A 20,217-nucleotide genomic window follows, 5' to 3' on the forward strand; every position below is an offset into this window, starting at 1 on the left:
GGGTTCATATGGGTTCACCATAAGGCCTCATTTAAGTGCAAATAATCCATTATGTAATTGCTGTTTGCAAACACCCCCTTATATTGCTACCTTCCCATCATGACTGTCACTTTTTAAACGCTTGTTTTACTATTTGTAAAACTTATACATTACTTTTCATTCATATTTGCTCTATTTGTCTTTGTTCTATTTATTCAACTTTTGTTCTGTTTATTCCATTTTTATGCACCCTGCTTAATAGGTAAACATACTGTATCTATCGATCTATCTATCTCTATTCTCTATCTATCTATCTATCTATCGATCTATCTATCTCTATTCTCTATCTATCTATCTAACATATAGACATTACATTCTTTTATTAAATTAAAATGAATTTGAAAATAAAAGTAGTAGTCCCTACTAGAGTGTGTGAAACTGTCAGTGTAGCAGTTTGTACACGCCCACACTGTCCTGCAAAAAAGTCCTATCAGTGAAAACACCTGTGTGGGTGGACCAAGGGTGTGTAGAGCCGTTGACTGAATTCAAGTGGTCTAAAAAAGACAGAGATAAAGACCATTTGTCTAATATTCTCATACAAAGTCAAACTCACACACTCAGACTGTCAGCTGATTTATTCGTGTTGACACCCATCTGCTGTAACCAGTGGTCAAGTTTACATTCAAGTTTGTACTTTGCACAGTTCACAACATAAGTCGACTACTTATGGTAACCAAAAAGTAATTAATAATACATTTTAATTGAAACAAATTCCTTTCTAATAATATGTAAATCCCAGTAAATATTTTGACACAGTAGTTTGTGCAAATACTATTCCAGTCTTTGGAATTTGTCACAAAATAAGCATTATGCGACTGAAAAGGCAGTGCTATGTTTTTCATAGTCAACAAGCATATGAAGGGTAAAAGTAGATGTCTGAAGACAAGTAACTCATTTTGTGTTTATGGTTCGGACCAATTACATTCAAAGTTAAAACACCAAGACTCTGTCAGAGGTTTAGGATGCCACATACTGCAAACGTTTGCCCCATCAGCCTTCCAAGAAATCTGGTCTGAGGGTTCGAACACAGATAATACACACTAAACACAAAGATCCGTTTGTATTCTTGCTCATTGTATTTAATACTGTTTGTTGGCCATTGATTGTATATCAGAGGACTGTTGTCTGTGGTGCTGAAGACAGAGTAGTGGACAGTAGACCACTAGGCAGTTACATTTTAATACTGTGTGCTCTGTGGTTGGTATATATCATCACATACTGGGAGACATACAGTATGTCTGCATGATCTCTCTTTGGGTTAAACTTGGCTCCCAATGGAAATATCTGGACACTGTTCACATTAACACGTTTTGAATAAATGAAAAGCTTACTAAGTCAAGCATTTAAACACTGTTACTGATTGCAGTCAGGGCAAGTAATGAGCATAAATCATCAATATCAAATCTTACAAAAATAAAAGTAATATAATATAGAATATAAAAGTAGTTTATGAAGAATAAAGTATCAGCCTGAAACTGCATGACTCGGTATGTTCATTTGTTGTTGGTCTGGTGTATGAATATTAGGACTGAAACGATAAGTCAATTCATTAATTGAGGTCTATCGACAGAAAGTTAATCAGCAACTGTTTTGGTAGTCGATTAATCGTTTGATTCATTCCTTCAAATGTGATTATTTGCTGGTTTTCTTAGTCTACTATGATTGTAAATTCAATAACTTTTGGACCAATGATTGAGACAAACAATTCAAATTGTGATGGACATTTCTTGTTACTATTTCTTGACAATTTGTAGACCAAATGATTCATTGAGAAAGTAACTGCCAGATGAATTGCTCCTGAAATTAATCAATAGTTCCAGCCTTAAACAATACACTTCCTGTTTAAGGGAGTAAAGGTGCATCCAGACCCAGACCCACATCAAGATGTTGGGTCTGGGAACTCACCGTTGGCAGGGCTCAATCTGAGGGGCGGGATAAACGGTTGTCTTTCAAATTCCCTCTGCACTCAATAGGATAGCGCTACAACCAACCAGAGCAATGCTAGTTGATAGATTACATTTTTGCCGTATCTGGTCGGCAAAACTCTGAACATATCTTCCTTTTTTAAGAATGACTTCAGTGCCGTTCTTTGTTCTTTTCTCAAAGAAAAGCTTAACTCCAAGTCTCCCAGAGTTGCGGCCAAGGCCGATTCGAAAGGCCGCTGTTCGCCAGCAGCAGCAGCCATAAGCCCACCCACCGACTCTATACACGATGTGATTGACCCAGCCAGAGTTTGTTTTTTCCAGCTCACAAGCCAACGGAGAGTTGCTAGATGGACCCTGGCTGCAAATTACATTTTCTGCCGCTAGGATGCGTCTAGATTTATAGGCTAGCTGCACGCCTGATTGCAGTGTAAAATAAAACATTGTGCAGAATCAAACAGAAAGTCAAGGCACAGGTATAAAGAATTAAAAATAGTAAGCTTTGGTTTAAACTGGTTTTAGTGCTTTGTTTAGTTGCTTAATATTTTTGAATCAGTATCTATTCTGATATATGGCTATACTTGACGGTAAGTATTCAGTAATACTGAAAGTGGTAATTTAACTGTTATCAGTTGAATACTGATACATCTGGTACATCTAAAACATAATTTTATACTGCAGATTATTTTATCCACTATTAGCTTGTATCAAATGTAACTTTTTTCTACTTAAAAAACTGTTGAGATGGTAAAAAAAAAAGTCAAATGAAAGCTACGATCCAGGAGTAACAATGCCATGTACTTGATAAAGTCTCTGATTAAGGCAGCTACACACAGAGCCGACGGCCGACCGTTGGCAGAAAAGGCAGCTGGACTGATCAGTCTCCCCGAGTTGGTCAAAAAAGTGCCTCGGAACACACCAAAGCGACGAGACGTAATACGTCTCCATAACAGCAGGCGGCGCTAATCTGTATTGTCGCCCAAAAAATGAAAATCGGCAGTTGATTGGACGAACGCGTCACCTGGGTCTGGCTGCTGCTTCCGGATTTTGGATTTTTCAACCGGCCATTACTGGCAACTCATTCAGATTACGATCTCATATTGTACTAAAATAGTTCACCGAAACATGTTTCTGAAAACATTTTAAGCGAGAAATAGGCCATGCAGTTGCTGAATCTGTCTTCATTTCAGATCGACAAAGGTCAGTTTAAAAGACTTGTCAGATTTTGAGAGGCTTAGTCACGGTCATTCCACTTGCCATTTCCGGGTGAGTCCCGACTGCCCTGTCTCCGACTGAGCATGTCAGGTCGGCCAAAATGAAGGCCGACAGCTCCTCCAACGGACGATGGCACGGAACACACCGAACAGACTCGAGTCACTGACCTTGCCAGACTGTCCGGCGGCCGATTATCGGCTTGGTCTTCAGCAAAGAAGACCAAAAGCCAATAAAAGTGAATACCACTGTAGGGTCAAGGAACATCACGACAACTTCTGGGTTTTAATATCCTCTTCCTTAGAGGCTCCAAGAGGGGTGTTTAAACATCATCTTGTGCCGTGTTGCCCATTTGGCGTAGATGGCCTTCTCAGTGATGAAGCGATGACCCCCACGTTGTGTGTGCTCGTGGACATGGTACATCCTGCACTCATTGAGTCGGTTCCTCTCGTAGTAATGGTAAGGAACAACACTGTGATTGGCTCGACTGTCAGAAGAAGTAAAGTACCAGAGTTAGCTCAAGTTAATTTACGATACTTAAAATAAAGATGGAGGTGGAGTATAGATCATAAAATGGGGTCATTATGTAAAACGTCTCACCTGCAGTAGTTATAATCAATCATTCCATAGACATGGATGCTGTCACACATATCTATAGCCAGAATCATTGTAAAGAATCCAGTACTGAGAAACGCCCCCGTCTTCATTCTGAGTAAGACACCAAACATCTGTTCTTAAAAGACTTATTTAAACCTCTTAGGCTACATGGCCAAAATTAAACTCAGACCATTAACTGCACATTGCATCATTACTGTTTATATTACTATACAGTATAATTCATTATAAATGACCCCAATACATAGTGGTACGTCACTAAAATGTGTAAAGTTTGCGTATATTTTGATCAATTATTTAGTTATTTCCTGTACACATGGAAGTATCTTATTTTGAAGAAAATGTGGGCCGTGCAACAAGACAGGCCTGCTTGGTTCTTTCGGGGAATGATTGTAAAGATCTACAAAGAATATGTTTACGGCATTCACTCTCTAACTGGGACGTTTTCTGATTTTTTACAAAACAACCAAAAACAAACAAATTCAATTGATGAATAGAGAAAATAATGTGCAGATTAATCCATAGCCTAATTAAAATGATCATTAGTTACAGTCCTATACAAAATAGGTAAACATAAGCTCCACCTCTCCTCAACCAACTACAACAGTAAAATCCTGCTTTTATATGAATGCATGAGTAACAACATTAACAGGGGAAAATGTTCAGCTTTTTCTACTTTTGATACATTTAAGTATACTTTTACTTAAGTAACCTTTTCAACGCAGGAGTTTAACTTAGTTTTTACAGTATGGTATTAGTACTTTTACTTAAAGGAACACGCCGACTTACTGGGACTTTAGCTTATTCACAGTAACCCCCAGAGTTAGACAAGTTGATACATACCCTTCTCATCTCTGTGCGTGTTGTAACTCTGTCTGAGGGTATGTATGGACTTATCTAACTCTGGGGATTACGGTGAATAAGTCCCAATAAGTCGGCGTATTCCTTTAAGTAAAGCATCTGAATACTTCCTCCATCACTGGCTCTTACTTTAATATAATGCTTGGAAAACAAACAAGTGCATCAGCCAAGGCTTTCATTTATTGGACTGGTGACGCTAAACTCATACTGTACCTGTTTTTTCCAGTTTCGTTCTGAAACACACCATCACAGTACTGAATCTTCTCTCTGGTCACAGTGTAGATTCTGACGTTTGCATACTTTTTTGCTATTTTCAGAAGAGTATTGAAGGTATGTCCATGCCCGTCTTGCCGCATGTTCCTCTCAGGACCCCAGAACACATAGGTGGTTCCTGCTGATTGATTGAAATAATAGCTCTCATTTTTTACCAACAGGGGAACGCTGGTGTGAGACACAACCCGAATACTGGTGCGGTTTCCTACGTCTTTCTCATACCCCTGTGTGGGGGCATTGTTCATCCGGATCACACATCCGACTTTGTCTATCTCTTCTCCAAGACCAGCTCCGAGCATCTGACCTGAGCTGGAGACCAAGGCACACTGGCTGCAGTGCATGTGCAGGACCTGAGAGAAAGAGGACAGTATAAGAAAGTTGTTTTAGGTTTCACACATACAATGAGTTCATTGTTTTATAACTCAGAAGTTATGCTGCATTATCTATTTACATGTCTGACTGTGAAGCATAGCCTGCTAATTGTTGTCATTGTTGATCGAAAACTCCCAAAAGATGTATTTGATGTCTGATTTAAGTAACAAAGTTGAAACCAACACTTGGTCTGATATTTTTGCTTTGCTTTGCTTTGCAAGTAGTCAGAAAGAATACGGAGGCAAAACAAATAAATAAAAATAAATTACTTATTTAAAAATAACTCATTAACTGCAATATGCCTAGCATTCCCCCAGTTCCAGCTTTTCATTTGGGAGCATTTGTTACTTTTCTTTGTCTTAGGCGTAAATTGAATTCAAAATCAATTATAAATGTATTAATTAATCGAGAAACCAATTGGCAGAGTCATCCATATTTAAAGTAACCGTTTATTGTTAGCCCTATTCCTGATAGCATATTTGGAACTAAAAGATACTTTTATTATAAAGGATCCAAAATCATTTTCATGGTCATCATTAACTAATGAGCTATGACGCTGTATTTTGTGTAACCTCAGCTCTGCCTCTAACCTGGTCCATCCTGCCGGGGGCGATCCTCATGTAGCCCCTGAGCCCGTTGCTTTGCCCGGCAGGCGATAGAAAGTCCCGTATAAAATGTCCAAGCCAAAACAACAGAAGAAGGCTCAGGCTGAGCAGGCAGAGCCAGCAGCGTTTTTCCTATATTGGTCGGGGAAAAAAGTGAGGGCGGTTTAGGGTTGATGGGTGTTCGTCCGGACATTATTATAGACATATCTAGCTAATATATGATTAACATTACTCGCATTACATGAAATGACCGGCTCGTACCTGATATTTCATATCAAGGCCCTTGGGAAAGCCCTTCTCCAGGGAGCCCGACTGCACTCATTTTCCCAGCCGTTTAACTTGAGGCAGAAGCGACGAGAAAGACAATCCCAGCCATTGAGGAGTCCTAATCAAAGGGATTCATATTTACAGATTTGAATGGCTGCTTTCGGTTTATTCTCAAATCCGGAGTCCTTTTTCTTTTCGGTGTAACTTAGTTTCCATTGCCTGGCGAACAGTTCCACTGTTAGCCTATTCCACCATTCTTGTTAAATCTATAGCATATTTGAATTAACTGTCCTAAAAACGGTTGAGTCGTCTACTGTACTGTTATCGCACCCGTTTTGTTAGAAGACGACGATTTCGAGGCCCTGCCTCATAAATACGCACTCATTCCTCTATCCAGAACAAGGCTTCCGATCCGACTTTTTCACAACAAAAGTGTGTTCTAAACACACAACACTCAGGCAGGAAAAAGCAAATCTACATTTTTATGATATACATACACATTCATGCAAAACCCTGGCTTTAAATCGTAGCGTACAATAGGATTTGAAAACTACAGAAGAGATCTGTCAACGCACTTCTTATAAGCTATATAGGCTAATATTCGCTTTTTTATTTTGAAAAGTAGATGCCAAAACCGGAAACATTTTTTAGATTATTGTGGTAAGTTTAACACACCTGTGACAACTTTGTAATGCCGCCTTCAGGTGCCACTCGTAAATGTACGTTTCCACAATTCGAAGACAATACTGTAACGTTACTAAAAAGCCAGCCGGCTGTATAAAAACCGCTATTGACGATACTTTACTAAGGCTGGGCTCGAGCGTCTTTGCTTGCTTGCTTATAATAACATTATTATAACAAAGGCGAATCTCTGTACTAGACAAAGAGTATTAATAATAGTATTAGTATTCGTATTAGTATTAGCAAAATACAAAATATCATTTTATATCCTAGGAGCAAAAGTACCAAGAACAAAACCTGCTTTAATTGTTAGGTTCTTAAGCATGTCGTTATATAATATATCATATGTCTTTCATTGCATTTTTAATGACAATTTTACAAATATATGCACAACGGAAATTTTCTGACAGTTCTTACTTCTGATTTTTACCGTTTCAGGAACGGTGCTCTTTGATTTACGACCTTATTGGACTGTAAAAGAACTTTGCCCCCTCCCACCTTCCATCAGATTGGTTAAGAATCAAAGCACTCCTCGCTCCATTGGCTGGTGGTTGCGTCAATATATCTACGTTCCTAAAGCATCGCCCCTAAGGAAAAAGATATTGTGCGGCTTTACTGACTGTGACAGGAATGTCCTTCCCTGGCGCCTTAGATGCTTACGGTATGTACCTATGTGAGGGATTATGTTATTAGTTGTGCCGTTAGTTAGTTGTACACATCTATCTAATCCCCACAGCTAGTGTCTGGTTGACCGGATGATGCTGTGATCTGAAGTGACAGATGAGACTGAGCTAGGCTAGCTAACATTAGCATGCTCGCCTCTGAGGGCTGTCAATGAGGGCTGCTAGTGCTGATTCTGGCCTGTCATTAACCAGATTTTTAAGAGCGACTGAGCTCAGACTTAATGTGTGTTTTACGTCAAATTTAAAAACAAGTGGTGGCAGGGTTGATTCCTGGTCTCAGGTGCCTGGACAGGCTAACTGCCTAGCTTGCTATTCACCTTCAGTCTAGCTAGTCTCTTTCAGCTAGCAGGCTATCCATTATCAATAATTGTCCTGTCTGACTGGAAAAGTATTGTTTGTATTGTATATCATTCGATGTTTTATTGTCAGTTTTGCTCCAAAGAGAGAGAAAAGGTCAGCCAGTCTCTCTTGTTGAAGCCGCACCGGGTGGTGTTTGCCATGTAACGTTACAGTATGTGTGGGGCGGGCTGGTCAACTGGCTGCATACCAGTGTAGATAGGTGAATAGCTGGCAGAATGTCAAGTTGTTTTGCTGCTTAACAGTAAATGCGAGCTTGCCTAAACCCTGGACCTTTGCAAGTTGATTCTGTGTCCGTTTATAGAGAGTTTTGCCCTGGAGCCAACAGCACTGTTGCAGTGATAACTGTGTCTATTGATGCCATGTGTTTATATTTATAAGACCTGTGCAATGTAATGTAGCTTTGAAGGAGGACACTGCAAAACGCATGTCTTATCTATTATAGGGTAATACATCTACAATCAGGCATTGGACCAGTGTGCAGTACAAGTTCAGGAGTGGATGACGACAGATCGTTCTTCAGCATGCCCTGAGCTGGCTGATCTCAGACCAGAGACAAGACCTTGTTTAGGGTAAATGTGAAGGAGCTTCGGAGAGCTGTGGCCTGAAGGCATTTCAATTTCTGAGATGTCAGTCAAACGAGCAGACGGGATGTCCATCGCCCAGGCTTTGGCCATGACTGTAGCTGAGATACCAGTGTTTCTCTATTCCACATTTGGGCAGGTAAACTACTTTGCCTATACTGTACAGATACGTTTTATATCTCTAAACACAAGCACTATCTACTGTTCTTGTTCAATAAAAAACAAGTAATGATGGCTAAATGTATGTTTAGTAGATCCCTTTATGTTGACAGTTTACATTTGCCTCTCATCTTTTCAGTCCATCTTTTCTCAGCTAAAGCTTACTCCAAACTTGAAGAAGGTGCTGTTTGCCACAGCACTGGGCAGTGTAGCTCTGGCTCTCACCGCTCATCAGCTGAAAAGGCGGGGGAGAAAAAGGAAGCAGGTAACACAAGGGAAGGACGGCCAGAAGACAGTGGGAATACCTGCGGCGCTGATAAGGACAGGGAGACCCTCATCATTAAAGAGAGGTGTGCATGCCTTAATGCCTTTGAGGAAAAGTCCCAATGGAAATTTTGAAATGATAATTTGTCTTTGTGGTTACTGGTGTATCAACATCAACTGAGAAATATGTAGAGAATGTTTTTCTCTCCACAGGCCCGTTTACTGGCCGACAGATGATTAGTCCCAGCACTCGGAGCAATGACACCATGAGTGGAATTTCTTCCCTGGCCCCCAGTAAACACTCAAGTTCCTCACACAGCCTGGCATCTGTTAGTTTTACAATTTACAACAAATTCTATGTCATTTTGCCTATCATTTTCTTTAATTTTCTAAGTGTGTGTGTGGTTTGTCTGTTGTGTGTTGTCTGTTGTGTGTGTTGTGTTTTTCTGACATAGACGCGGGTCCCAAACTCTCCAAATCAATCTGCCAATCCATCCACCCCCTGGGAAGCGGACCCTGTGGTGGAAGAGTCAGGAGCAGTAGAGGATGCTAATGCAGAGAATCTCTATATAATGGGTAGGTATTTACTGTTACCCCTGGTTTTATAAAAATGTAGTATACAAGCTGTATGTCAGATCTGGTGACATTATTTGCTGTGTTACCTGAGATTTTGTGTGAGGGACAGAGGGATATGCTGTACTTTGCCTCATAGTATTTGTTTGGTACTTGTAGTCAGAAACAAACTCATCTGTTTTGATGAAAAACAAATGCTGCATTGGCAGAAAGAGGAGGGAAAATATTTACATGTGCAGATGGTTTGGATGATTTATAATCTTTGCATCTTGAATATTATATAGAAGTTATTTTTTTGTGTTTTGTATCATGTTGTGGTAGCCATAAATAAACTACTGCATTTCCCACATTGTTTGAAGGCAGCATTCATTAATGTTGCTGTTGGTACTGTAATGTAAAACAAGTGGTGATAATCTAGATTCTAATCAGGTACATGTTAAACCCTTGGTCCCAGTGTGCTGTTGTTTGGTATTTGGATTACCCTGCATGAACTATTTGAATTATCTGGGTTGTGTTCCCCGTTTTTAGAACTGTGCCATCTCAGGCCACTTAAACCTGCATTTAGCAATATTTTTGGATAAAGTAGGAATTGCCCCAGTGCTGAAACCAGTGAGAAATAACAACAGGCTCTGCACCTTGATGCTACTTGTTGTGACTTTGAGCTCAAAGTTTAGATTTTCTAGCTCACAAATCAACAGTTTGGTTAAGTGTTATCGCTCTTTTCCTGCTAGGAATGGAGCTGTTTGAGGAAGCTCTACGAAAGTGGGAACAGGCGCTGAATATTCGGCCTCACACAGACTCGACCTCCAGCAACAACAGCCTCGCTCTGCAAGGGGCAGCGTGTGGAGACTTTTCTATGGTAACCATCAAACAATAATTACCAATACAGACTTGGATTAATTTACAGTTTGAGTACAGTATTGTATTTTATGGTGCAGTTGGGATTTCACCTATTGTACTTGTGATGTTGTTGGTGACACAGCACAAATGCAGTACAATTGAAAGAAATTAAATTGAACATGGACTAAAGCTCTTTATTATATAAGTAAAGTAACTTTGGACCTGTTTTATGCTACTTCCCTCTTCATTATAGGTTGAAACCCGTAATAAAGGTTTTGCTGAGAAGTTGGAGACACTACTGCACAGGGCATACCACCTACAAGAGGACTTTGGCAGCAGTATCCCAACAGACAGCGTGCTGGCAGACTTTGGTAAGAGACCTGTTGATCTTATATATGATCTTATATATGATCTTAAAATCAAGGAGAACAAATTTGGATAACAGACTCACGTTTGAAGAACATCAAGAGAGCTGCGCTGCCAAAAAAAGAACTTAAGGTTCATTATTGACGTATGATTCATACAGTCTGGTGTGTATCTGTAGTAGAGCTGGGCAATATATCGATATTATATTGATATCGTGATATGAGACTAGATATCGATATCGTAATATGGCATAAGTGTTGTCTTTTCCAGGTTTTAAAGGCTGCATTACAGTAAAGTGATGTCATTGTCTGAACTTACCAGACTGTTGTAACTGTTCTATTATTTGCCTTTACCCACTTAGTCATTATATCCACATTACTGATGATTATTTATCAAAAATCTCATTGTGTAAATATTTTGTGAAAGCACCAATAGTCAACACTACAATATCGTTGCCATATCGATATCGAGGTATTTGGTCAAAAATATCGTAATATTTTGATTTTCTCCATATCACCCAGCCCTAATCGGTAGTAATACGGTTTCAGATTTTCACAGTGGGTCACACCTTTTCATATTTCTGTTAAGTACATCTGTGTTTTGATTCTTGCCCTGTCAGTCAGAGTTTGTGGTGTTCCTTTGGCAGAGAGTGAAGGAACTCTTATCTTACCTCAAGTGGAGAGTTTCCACAGACTGCAAGATGATGATGCGACTACTGTTACCTCTGACCAATCCTTCTTCTCGGCTGCAGAGGTTAGTTCCTTTCCTCTAAAGACTGAAAGAAAACACGACTATATTATGGCAGTCACTGATTTCCCAGGGCCCCTTGGTATTTGAATCAAGTACAGATACTCGTACATTTCACATCTGTTGCTTTTCTATATAAAACCTTTGTGGACTGTACACTGAGGTTTGTGTGTTTTGTCTGTGCAGCTGTTTGATGCCATGTCTCTAGAAGATGTCTACCAGCCACTTAAGCCAGCAGCTCTCTATGAAGAAGCCTTGTCTCTGGTCCGGGAGGGCAAAGTGTCCTATAGGTCCCTGAGGTAACTGCGAACATCTGCATGTAAATACTTAAAGCTACACTAATTAAAACGTTTACACTTAGGGTGGATTAAATTAGTATTTGTAATGTCAAAGGAGTCGCTCGTAGTGACGAACCTGGAGAGAAATATCACCCGACTCTGCAGTTACCCTCAGCTCTACGGAGCGTTTTAGGGTTATTCAGCTCAATGTGTTGTTTTTATGACCCAAACGTTTTGCTACTGTTTTTTTTTACCCTCACTGCTCTCATCAGTGTCATTTCTAGACGTGGAAGGCATCTGTGATAGTAGTGAAGCATTTAGCAGCTAAAGAGCCAGATGTTTCTCTAAGGAGTTGGTGAAAACCAAACCGAGCTAAAAGGAGAGTGAACATTGGACTTATTTTGTTCATCAAGTGGCCAGAAATAAGACTCGCTAATGCTAATGTTGCTCTGTGTCTGCTGGATGTGTGAATAGATAATTGTTCGCTTACACGCCATATCAACTTCATAAGACGAAAATATGTCAATGTTTCATGGAGCTTCATACCTCTCTCTCTCTCTCTCTCTCTCTTTTTTTTTTACCAGAACTGAATTACTTGAATGTTTTGGTGACCAGGACTTCCTTGCCAAACTTCAATGTGTGAGACAAGCATTCCAGGTCTGTTTCAGTTCCTAAGACTTACCTATGACTTACACACACACACACACCTTTTTATGACACTTTTTGAATGTTTTAAAAACTGCAGACTTCATCAAAATACTGCTGTGTAGCACTACTAGTGGTCACAAGCTTGGGGTAGATTGTAAAAGTAATCATATTGGTTATCAATGAGCAGCATGGACTAGGTAAGTCTTAGCCGCCTTTGTAGTTTCTCTTCTAATGTAGATTGTTTTCTCTTTTCTCTCTTTTTTTGGAATCCTCATCTCTGATCTCACAGTGCATGTAATGACACCCTAGTAGAAACCTCGAGGCACACTCAAACACACCTTTGTTTGTAATGTGCTGCCTGTGTGCCAGTGTAGTCTTAGCACCCACAGGCAGGTTGAATCAGGTTTCTTTACTCAAGCAACATCAAGACAGATGCTAGAAGGTCAAATATAAAGACAGCAGCTGCAATCAGGAGAGATGGCTTACACAGTGTTCCATACACTTAGAGAAATGAATGATACTTTTGTCTCTACAACGTTTGATTTTTAGCTTTGTTCTTCAGTCTCAGACAAACATCTTCTCTTGCATAGCAATTGAATTCAGTGGTTTATATGGCATACATGGACAATTGCACAGCTGGAATGTGTTTTTAGTGGTTGTGTTGCTTGTACGGTATATTTCATTTGGGTCCATGAGAGTTATTGTAGTTTGCATTTGTCAGTCCCTCCCTGCTCCCCCTTAGGCAGATGTTTCACTTTTAGGTAATAGTAACTGTGGAGTTGAATGGGTTTTTCAACCACATAATTAAAGAAATTACCACAGAAAATAGACTGATAATGCTTTTTTTTTTCCAGCTCCTGTTGCTAGATGAAACTCACCGCACATTTTTCATGGAGACCGGGAAGCAAATGATTGTAGGGTTGATGGTGAAGGCAAACAAGGTAAAAAACACTACTCATTTGGATCCTCACTTATTAACTCGTACTATTTTGATAAACAAGAAAAGCTTCTATGGACATATTTGCACAGCTGTAACTAATACGCTCCTGTGTTATTTGTTGCTTTAATACAGAGTCCCAAAGCCTTCCTGGAGAGCTATGAGGACATGCTTCTTTACACTAAGAGAGAGGAAACGTGGCCCGTCACTAAGATGGAGCTGGAGGGCCGGGGGGTGAGTAACCCTGCCATTCATCTCATGTGTCACATCACATTTTCACTTTTTCTTTGCTAACAATACTGTTCTACCTGCAAGCATGCAGTATGCATTGGTTGGTTTATTCATGAGAACATGGATACTTAGTCACAGGGGATCTGAAGTTCATTTACATTCGCTAACCTGAATTAAACTTTAACTGAAGTACAGCCAACAGTCAGGTCTGTACTTTGCTCTGTGTAAAGCTCATTTTAGAGTCATACTGTTGGTGGTTGTGTAACTGGCAAACAATCCGTCCTAATTTAAGTGGCACATTTGGTTACAGTCAGATGCTTTGCAATATGCAAAATAATATGCATTAGATATCATATGAAAATAAGTTGTGTGTCCTGAAGGCCTTATGGATGTGTTCAATGCATTTTCTTCCTAATGATAAAACATTTGCAGAGCCGATCTTTGGAAGAAATTGAAACTAGTATTATTTACATACATGTTTGCTTGCCAGTGGTCTTTATTTTATTTGTCAGTTTTCTTTTACATTGACCGTACAGATAAACATTAAGTAAGAAGAAGCAATGCAACAGATGCAATGCATACAGGGCATCTAGCTAAAGCTTAGCCATCATCCCTTTTTCAGTTCAGGTTAAAACAGCTAAACAAATCAGTGGATAAAAACTGGTCAGGATAAAAACAACAGGATAGATGAAACATGCATAGATTAACATGATAAATAACTGTGTGTGTGTATAAATAAATAATCTATATATATATTAGTGCTGTCAGTTAAACGCGTTATTAACAGCGTTTAACACAAACCCATTTTAATGGCATACATTTTTTTTTCACATGCTGTTGCAGCAACTAGTAACGTTAGAAAAACTACAACACCACACCGGATCTAGCTAGACCGGAAACTAAACAACAGGCACGCCGCACACACTAGTTTGGGCTTGCGAGCCGGCCAAAGAGTAGTAGGCTAACGTTACGTTTTGAGCGGATGGCGAGCGCGAGACGCCGAAATGGATGCCAATAAGATTCTGAATGGAAAGTTTACTTTTAATAAGTTGCCAAAATGGTTCCATTGACAAGAACAAAGTGATCTGTGCGTTATGTCTATCATCGCAGCACGTCCAGTCTGAAATCCCACTTGATGGCCGAGCACACAGCTGATGCAAATTCTCCGCCCCCTCGTCAACGCCAGGCGACAAAAGCACAAAGCAAGCCACTCCACTTTTCCATGTTGATAAGAGCATTAAAAGGAGAAAAAAATAATTGGACAAAAAGAAATCTAGGGACTTTTAGAATAGATAAAAATGTGCGATTAATTGTGAGATGACTATGACATTAATGCGATTAATCGCGAATAAATATTTTAATGAGAGAGAGAGAGCTGTCGTATTTAACACAATGCGTTGTGGGGGTTCTCATGTCCTGATCTCTGCAGGTGGTGTGTATGAACTTTTTCGACATTGTGTTGGACTTCATCCTGATGGACGCATTTGAAGACCTGGAGAACCCTCCCTCCTCTGTTGTAGCTGTGTTGAGGAACCGCTGGCTCTCTGACAGCTTTAAAGAGACGGTTAATTTACACACACACACACACACACACACACACACACACACCCTAAGTAATTCCTTGATTATTACGCCACTAGGTTAGTTACAAGTGACTCTAATAACAGAGTTGTGTTTTTCTGTCAGGCTCTGGCAACTGCTTGCTGGTCTGTCCTAAAAGCGAAAAGGCGTCTTCTCATGGTGAGTTTGAGTTTAAAAATTGAGAACCTTTTTATTGCATCCTAGTTTCTTTTGAATTTTGATAGCTGAGTTTCTCTTACTCCTCTCCATAGGTTCCTGATGGTTTTATCTCCCACTTCTATGCCATATCAGAACATGTGAGCCCAGTTTTAGCTTTTGGGTTTTTGGGCCCCAGACAGCACCTAAGTGAAGTTTGCACTATTTTCAAGGTAAGAGCATACACAACTAAGAAGCTGTGATTTTGACACAATTTTAGACATTGAGTGATGTGGTGTAATTTAAGAAGGGCACTCCACCGACTGTACACATTAAGTCATGAGGAGGACCATACAGCCTGCACACTTGTATGGGTCAATCTCAGAAAATGCTGGTTCCTACATTTCCCATAATGCAACTCACTAGCATATTTTGTTATGGTGCGTTCCATTTGTACTCGGAACTAGGATTTTCTGAGGTCAAAGTCGGAAACACGCCCCCTGGCCTTTGGATTTCCGAGCTCGGAACTCGGGCAACCACTGAGTACCCCGAGCTAGAAATCCAACATGGCTGCTCCGTGCATCAACAGTTGTGAAAGCTGTAATAACATATAGTTACAGTATAAGCACTGTGTTATTCGTGTCTCGCTAAATCAGTCATACACGCAGCGCTTTCCTTATTCTATCTGTGGACAATGTTGTTACGCTGTTTGTACGCACAAAGACAGCGTAATGCGTTGTTATAAACTGGTATTGCTAACAATGGCTAACCTGGCTAGAGAAAAACAAGGAAAATCTGATTTGTAAATGGAGCGCATTCAACTTGGGTGTGACGTCATTCCCAGCTTCGGCTTTCGAGTTCCGAGGTAAATGGAACGCATTATTACCGTACGTACACACCACCGCCGACTTGAGCTTAGCTTGAAGTTACAGGAAGTCATTCATTTTCAATGGAAGCCGGCTTCTCTCAGCTGCAAGAAGCGGAAAATCCATCGGCGTCGCGTTTTGGGCGTGTTGAGCGACCAGAGCGTCAAACAGAAAGTTGAAGTTTGGTCAACTTTATGGTAATGAGCTATGACGCGGTTCAGCAGCAAACGACCAGCAACCAATCGGAATATAATTAGACGTCCTTCGCGCTGGCTGATTCCAGAGAAACATACGATGTAAACTTTCGTTCCAACCAAAACATTAGTTCCGAGAAAATGGAGGAAAAGCTGCTGTCAGCTGCCCCCTCTCGCCCTCACATGAACGTGCGCACACACAGTATCATTCACACAGGAAGTGCTGTGAGGCTGCCTTTGGGCTGAGAGGAGCGGGGTGCACCTGACAACACTGTGAGGGGTGTTAGTGAAGTAAAGTTAAGATTGAACATGATCGAAAATAGAATGCTGACACGTCAGAGCGGCCAAAGCGTCAAAAGCTTCCCTGTACTTTTTGACAAGCGTCCTTGACAGGGCGGCCAGAGCTACTTTTGCAGCTCAAGTCTGCTGCGGTGTGTACGTACAGTTAGACTCCATGCCCCCAGTTAGGAGCAGATTCTTCCTTTTTATAAATTTGTAGTCTCCAAAATCCACTACAAGCAGCTCCTCCAGAGCTACAGAACAACAGTTTCCACAGGCTAAGTAGGATTAACCATGGCAAGTAAACCTAGCCTTCATGTGTAAAATCAGTGGAGTGCCTCTTTAAAGGTAAAGTTGGAATCAGAATGTTACGTATGTAACACTTTCATTTCTCTCCTTTCCTCTGTAGCAACAAATCGTGCAGTACCTGAAGGATATGTTTGATCATGACAAGGTGCGCTTCACCTCTGCTCAGTGCTTGGCTGAGGACATCCTGAGCCTTTCGCACCGCCGGAGTGAGATTTTACTGGGGTATCTGGGAATCAATAACCTGGAGCTCAATGGTGCCCCGTCCAGAGCCACAGAGGGCTCTTCCGGGCCAATCTCAGACAACTAGGCTCACTAAGGGCTTCACTGGGCTTGTACAGGCCTATTGCACTGGGCTGACCAGTAAGAAATGGCAGGCACACGCAGCTCAACACTCATTCTGTAACTACATTAAGACTGGATAGAATCATGCTCCTGTGATACACTGAGAACCGGCATCATTCACTGATTTGTGTCCGTCAAACTCAACTTACTGTGAGAGGATATATTTTCAGTATCAGTGGTACTGAGGGAGACCAGTTGGATAATATGATTCCATCTCTCGTTTGTCATCAGCTGCTGTATTGCTTATCAAGAATGCCTACTGTAGACATGTAATCTCAGACATGTGAGGACTTGTCTTTTGCCTTGTTTGGTGACATGGATACTTTCTAAAAACACTCCTAAATGAAGCGCTCCCAACACAAGACTGGGCCTTTATTAATTCACATCGATCGAGTCTCTTCGGAGAACCAGTGGTTGCATTGTGACCTTCCATTCATCTGACTTCTGGGATATCATAGTCTTCAATATTATGTGAAAAGAAATGGTGTGAGAGTCTGTCGCCAAATGTGCGTTTGTATCTTTTATATTAAAGGGGGAAGGATATTTGTTAAAACCGTGTCATTTCTGACAGGCTTGGCCAGCTAAGACTTAAAGGATGTAATGGATTTGTCTCCTCATTGATTGTTCTTGAATCCTCTTAAATCTGAAGTATTTATTCCCATTTGGTTTAATTAAGCAGGCTAAGATGTCACATATCCAAGAGACATGCAAGAAGACATTGTGTCAAATTAGTGAAGGGTTTTAACATGTTACTCATATAGAAGTTGAATTATCCCAAAATCTGTATTTTGACCACAAAACCACACACCTTTTGTTCTTAGTCAAAGTGGACATAGTGGGGCATGCAGCTGAGATGCAAATAGTTACGTTTTGTGCAGTTTAACTTTCTCTAAGTCGCAGTGATCCCTCAGATTGGATCTGGCAATGGATGACATGAATATTACCAGTTGTAAGTGCCATAGATGCACAAAAAGAAACTTAGAGAGAGAGAGAGAGAGAGAGAGAGAGAGAGAGAGAGAGAGAGAGAGAGAGATATTAATTGGTTGAGCAACTTGAATTGCTTCCAAATATGTGGGCCTACATTGTACAACTTGCTAAGCTTTAATTCCCTGAATAAATAATAACAATAAAATAGTGAATTTTTTTTAAGGAAAAAGTACCCAAACACAAGATATAAATCAATGTTTTCAATGTAAAATTTGGAACAATATTACTACCTGAATATGGATGCTCTTCTAATCTTAAAGGTTACTGGATGTAAATAAGTATGAAATGGGTAATGAAAAACAAATCTGCTATTTTCAATTAATAGGACTTCTTTTTCACCGCAGACAATTTGACTTGCCATGCACAAGTGTCACTTAAAACAGGCCGGTGTGTTCACAAAGTGCACACAGTCATCTTAACACTTTCAGAGACTTTGTCAATAACACAGTCTCAGTGTTCTAATGGATTAGGATTATTATTTTCCATCACCTCTAAATCAAACGGTGCCATCTACTAGTCTTAGTAAGGATACATAGATATTGTTGTTTTGTTTCATGAAGACCTGTGTTGAAAAATCGGGCATTGTACAGTCAGACTGTAACCTACATAAGTGCACTGATGATGATAACCCCAGATTTTCTCTTTTATTTGATTAAAAGATGATTTATTATTAACGGTGGCAGTAGATCACAGTTTGTATGCTAATGGTTGCCTGGTTGAACGAGAAAAGGGAAGACATTTCTGTCAAATCATTTTTCTGTTTCGTAGATCTTTCAATGGTTTTGTCATACAAATGAGCAGTTCTTTGTAATTCATAATCCTTTAAGAGTGTGTTTTGTGGTCTTGATAATCCAAATCCTGCTCTTGTTGCAACACGTCACTGAAATTCAGAGCTCAGAAATGTTACATGTTGCAATACAATACCATTGTATTCTCCAGCACTGTAGGGTGTTTTCTGTTTCTGTCTAGCATTTACTTCCAAATGTAAATGGAGCTTTTACAGAAAATGATTTAGTTCTTTGTTTTGCAAACATGCAGTTTTGTGTTTTTAAGCATTTTGCACTTTATCAGAAAAGCAGAAAGATACAGGAATGTCCAACAACCCTTTTTGAATAATCAGTTTTAGAGTTTAACTGTACAAACATATTGAATTATTTATTGCATCAGAGCTGACCTACTATTGATAACATGGAGCATATGTATGCTGTATAGTAGAGAAACTATCTTTCCCAGAAAACTATTTTATGGAAACCGTTTATTCTGGTTACTTTCCAAAGTTTTTGTTTTAGTCTCCATCTTAGAAATTCTCCAATTTTAACTTTTGACTGCTTGTGGTCCAATCCATTCTCTTATGTCCTGCTATTGTAGACTATCAAGTATACTTCCAACAGTATGTATCATGCAGGTAAATGCAATTATGGAAAAAATGCTAATGTTTAGTCTTGTGTTCACATAATGGTCTGCTTGTTCTGTGTCCTGGGAGTAGATGACCAGACATGAATCCCTCTGCGTGTTAACAGTGTATTCTCTGAAATGCATCAATCCGTTTATCCCTGCAACATTTAGATCCAGATGTAGACTAGTTGTTGCTAAAATTGCTTTGAAAATCAAAATTAGAAACAAGCTAAAGAAGCTCGCTTATAATGATTAAATAGTCAAAATTCAGGCATGGACTCTCCTACTAATAGATTTTGTAGATGAGGATTTCAGATGGCCAAAATGTAGAAATAATTTTTTTCTTTTCTTTTAAAAGTCACTGCTGTACATTACAAGTGTCCTATTCATGCCTTTTGTCTTTTCTATTGTTAAATTACAATACCAGCACAATCTGTAATTTGATTTTGATTCTCCATATTAAATGTTATTTTTTGTTATTAAACAATATGTTTGTTATGCCTTTTCCCAACTGATGACGGCTCATTGTATTTAATGAACAGGAATCAAACTTTCCTGAAACACAAGATTATTTGTTAGTGTGTTAGAGAGGTATACTTTTCAAAATGACTAAGA

The 20,217-nt window shown here is 39.8% G+C and overlaps 2 protein-coding genes across 5 annotated transcripts; one reads left to right on the forward strand and one right to left on the reverse strand.

Moving 5' to 3' along the window:
• Positions 1-599: 599 nt before the first annotated feature.
• Positions 600-6,558, reverse strand: st6galnac4 (ST6 (alpha-N-acetyl-neuraminyl-2,3-beta-galactosyl-1,3)-N-acetylgalactosaminide alpha-2,6-sialyltransferase 4). Of its 2 annotated transcripts, XM_078270840.1 has the most exons (5): positions 6,161-6,557; positions 5,885-6,031; positions 4,863-5,272; positions 3,774-3,881; positions 600-3,660 (listed from the first exon to the last, which is right to left on the reverse strand). In XM_078270840.1, exons 1-5 carry the CDS (start codon positions 6,170-6,172, stop codon positions 3,474-3,476), a joined length of 864 nt encoding a protein of 287 aa, XP_078126966.1. In that variant the 5' UTR covers positions 6,173-6,557; the 3' UTR covers positions 600-3,473. The 2 variants fall into 2 exon arrangements, with proteins under 2 accessions (XP_078126966.1, XP_078126967.1); XM_078270841.1 differs by lacking the exon at positions 3,774-3,881 and having other exon boundaries at positions 6,161-6,558.
• Positions 6,559-7,319: 761 nt separating this feature from the next.
• miga2 (mitoguardin 2) lies at positions 7,320-20,117 on the forward strand. Of its 3 annotated transcripts, none has more exons than XM_078270825.1 (16): positions 7,320-7,508; positions 8,333-8,610; positions 8,785-8,980; positions 9,108-9,223; positions 9,350-9,470; positions 10,199-10,326; positions 10,561-10,678; positions 11,293-11,426; positions 11,607-11,719; positions 12,283-12,355; positions 13,201-13,287; positions 13,419-13,517; positions 14,944-15,078; positions 15,201-15,254; positions 15,347-15,463; positions 16,979-20,117. In XM_078270825.1, the coding sequence occupies exons 2-16, from the start codon at positions 8,515-8,517 to the stop codon at positions 17,183-17,185; spliced, it is 1,794 nt and encodes a 597-aa protein (XP_078126951.1). In that variant the 5' UTR covers positions 7,320-7,508; positions 8,333-8,514; the 3' UTR covers positions 17,186-20,117. The 3 variants fall into 3 exon arrangements, with proteins under 3 accessions (XP_078126951.1, XP_078126952.1, XP_078126950.1); XM_078270826.1 differs by having other exon boundaries at positions 7,323-7,508; positions 8,770-8,980; positions 11,320-11,426; XM_078270824.1 differs by having other exon boundaries at positions 7,324-7,508; positions 8,770-8,980.
• The last annotated feature ends 100 nt before the right edge of the window (positions 20,118-20,217 follow it).

This window comes from Sander vitreus, chromosome 16 (assembly GCF_031162955.1).
Source record: "Sander vitreus isolate 19-12246 chromosome 16, sanVit1, whole genome shotgun sequence".
Lineage (NCBI taxonomy): Eukaryota > Metazoa > Chordata > Actinopteri > Perciformes > Percidae > Sander > Sander vitreus.

Coding starts and splice junctions, on each gene's coding strand:
- st6galnac4 (XM_078270840.1), bottom strand. Junction 5,273..5,884: donor CCCCCGGCAGGATGGACCAG/GTTAGAGGCAGA, acceptor TCTTTCTCTCAG/GTCCTGCACATGCACTGCAG. Junction 3,661..3,773: donor ATTGATTATAACTACTGCAG/GTGAGACGTTTT, acceptor TTCTTCTGACAG/TCGAGCCAATCACAGTGTTG.
- miga2 (XM_078270824.1), top strand. CDS start 8,515: ATGTCAGTCAAACGAGCAGACGGGATGTCCATCGCCCAGGCTTTGGCC. Junction 13,518..14,943: donor TGGAGCTGGAGGGCCGGGGG/GTGAGTAACCCT, acceptor TGATCTCTGCAG/GTGGTGTGTATGAACTTTTT. Junction 15,464..16,978: donor AAGTTTGCACTATTTTCAAG/GTAAGAGCATAC, acceptor TTTCCTCTGTAG/CAACAAATCGTGCAGTACCT.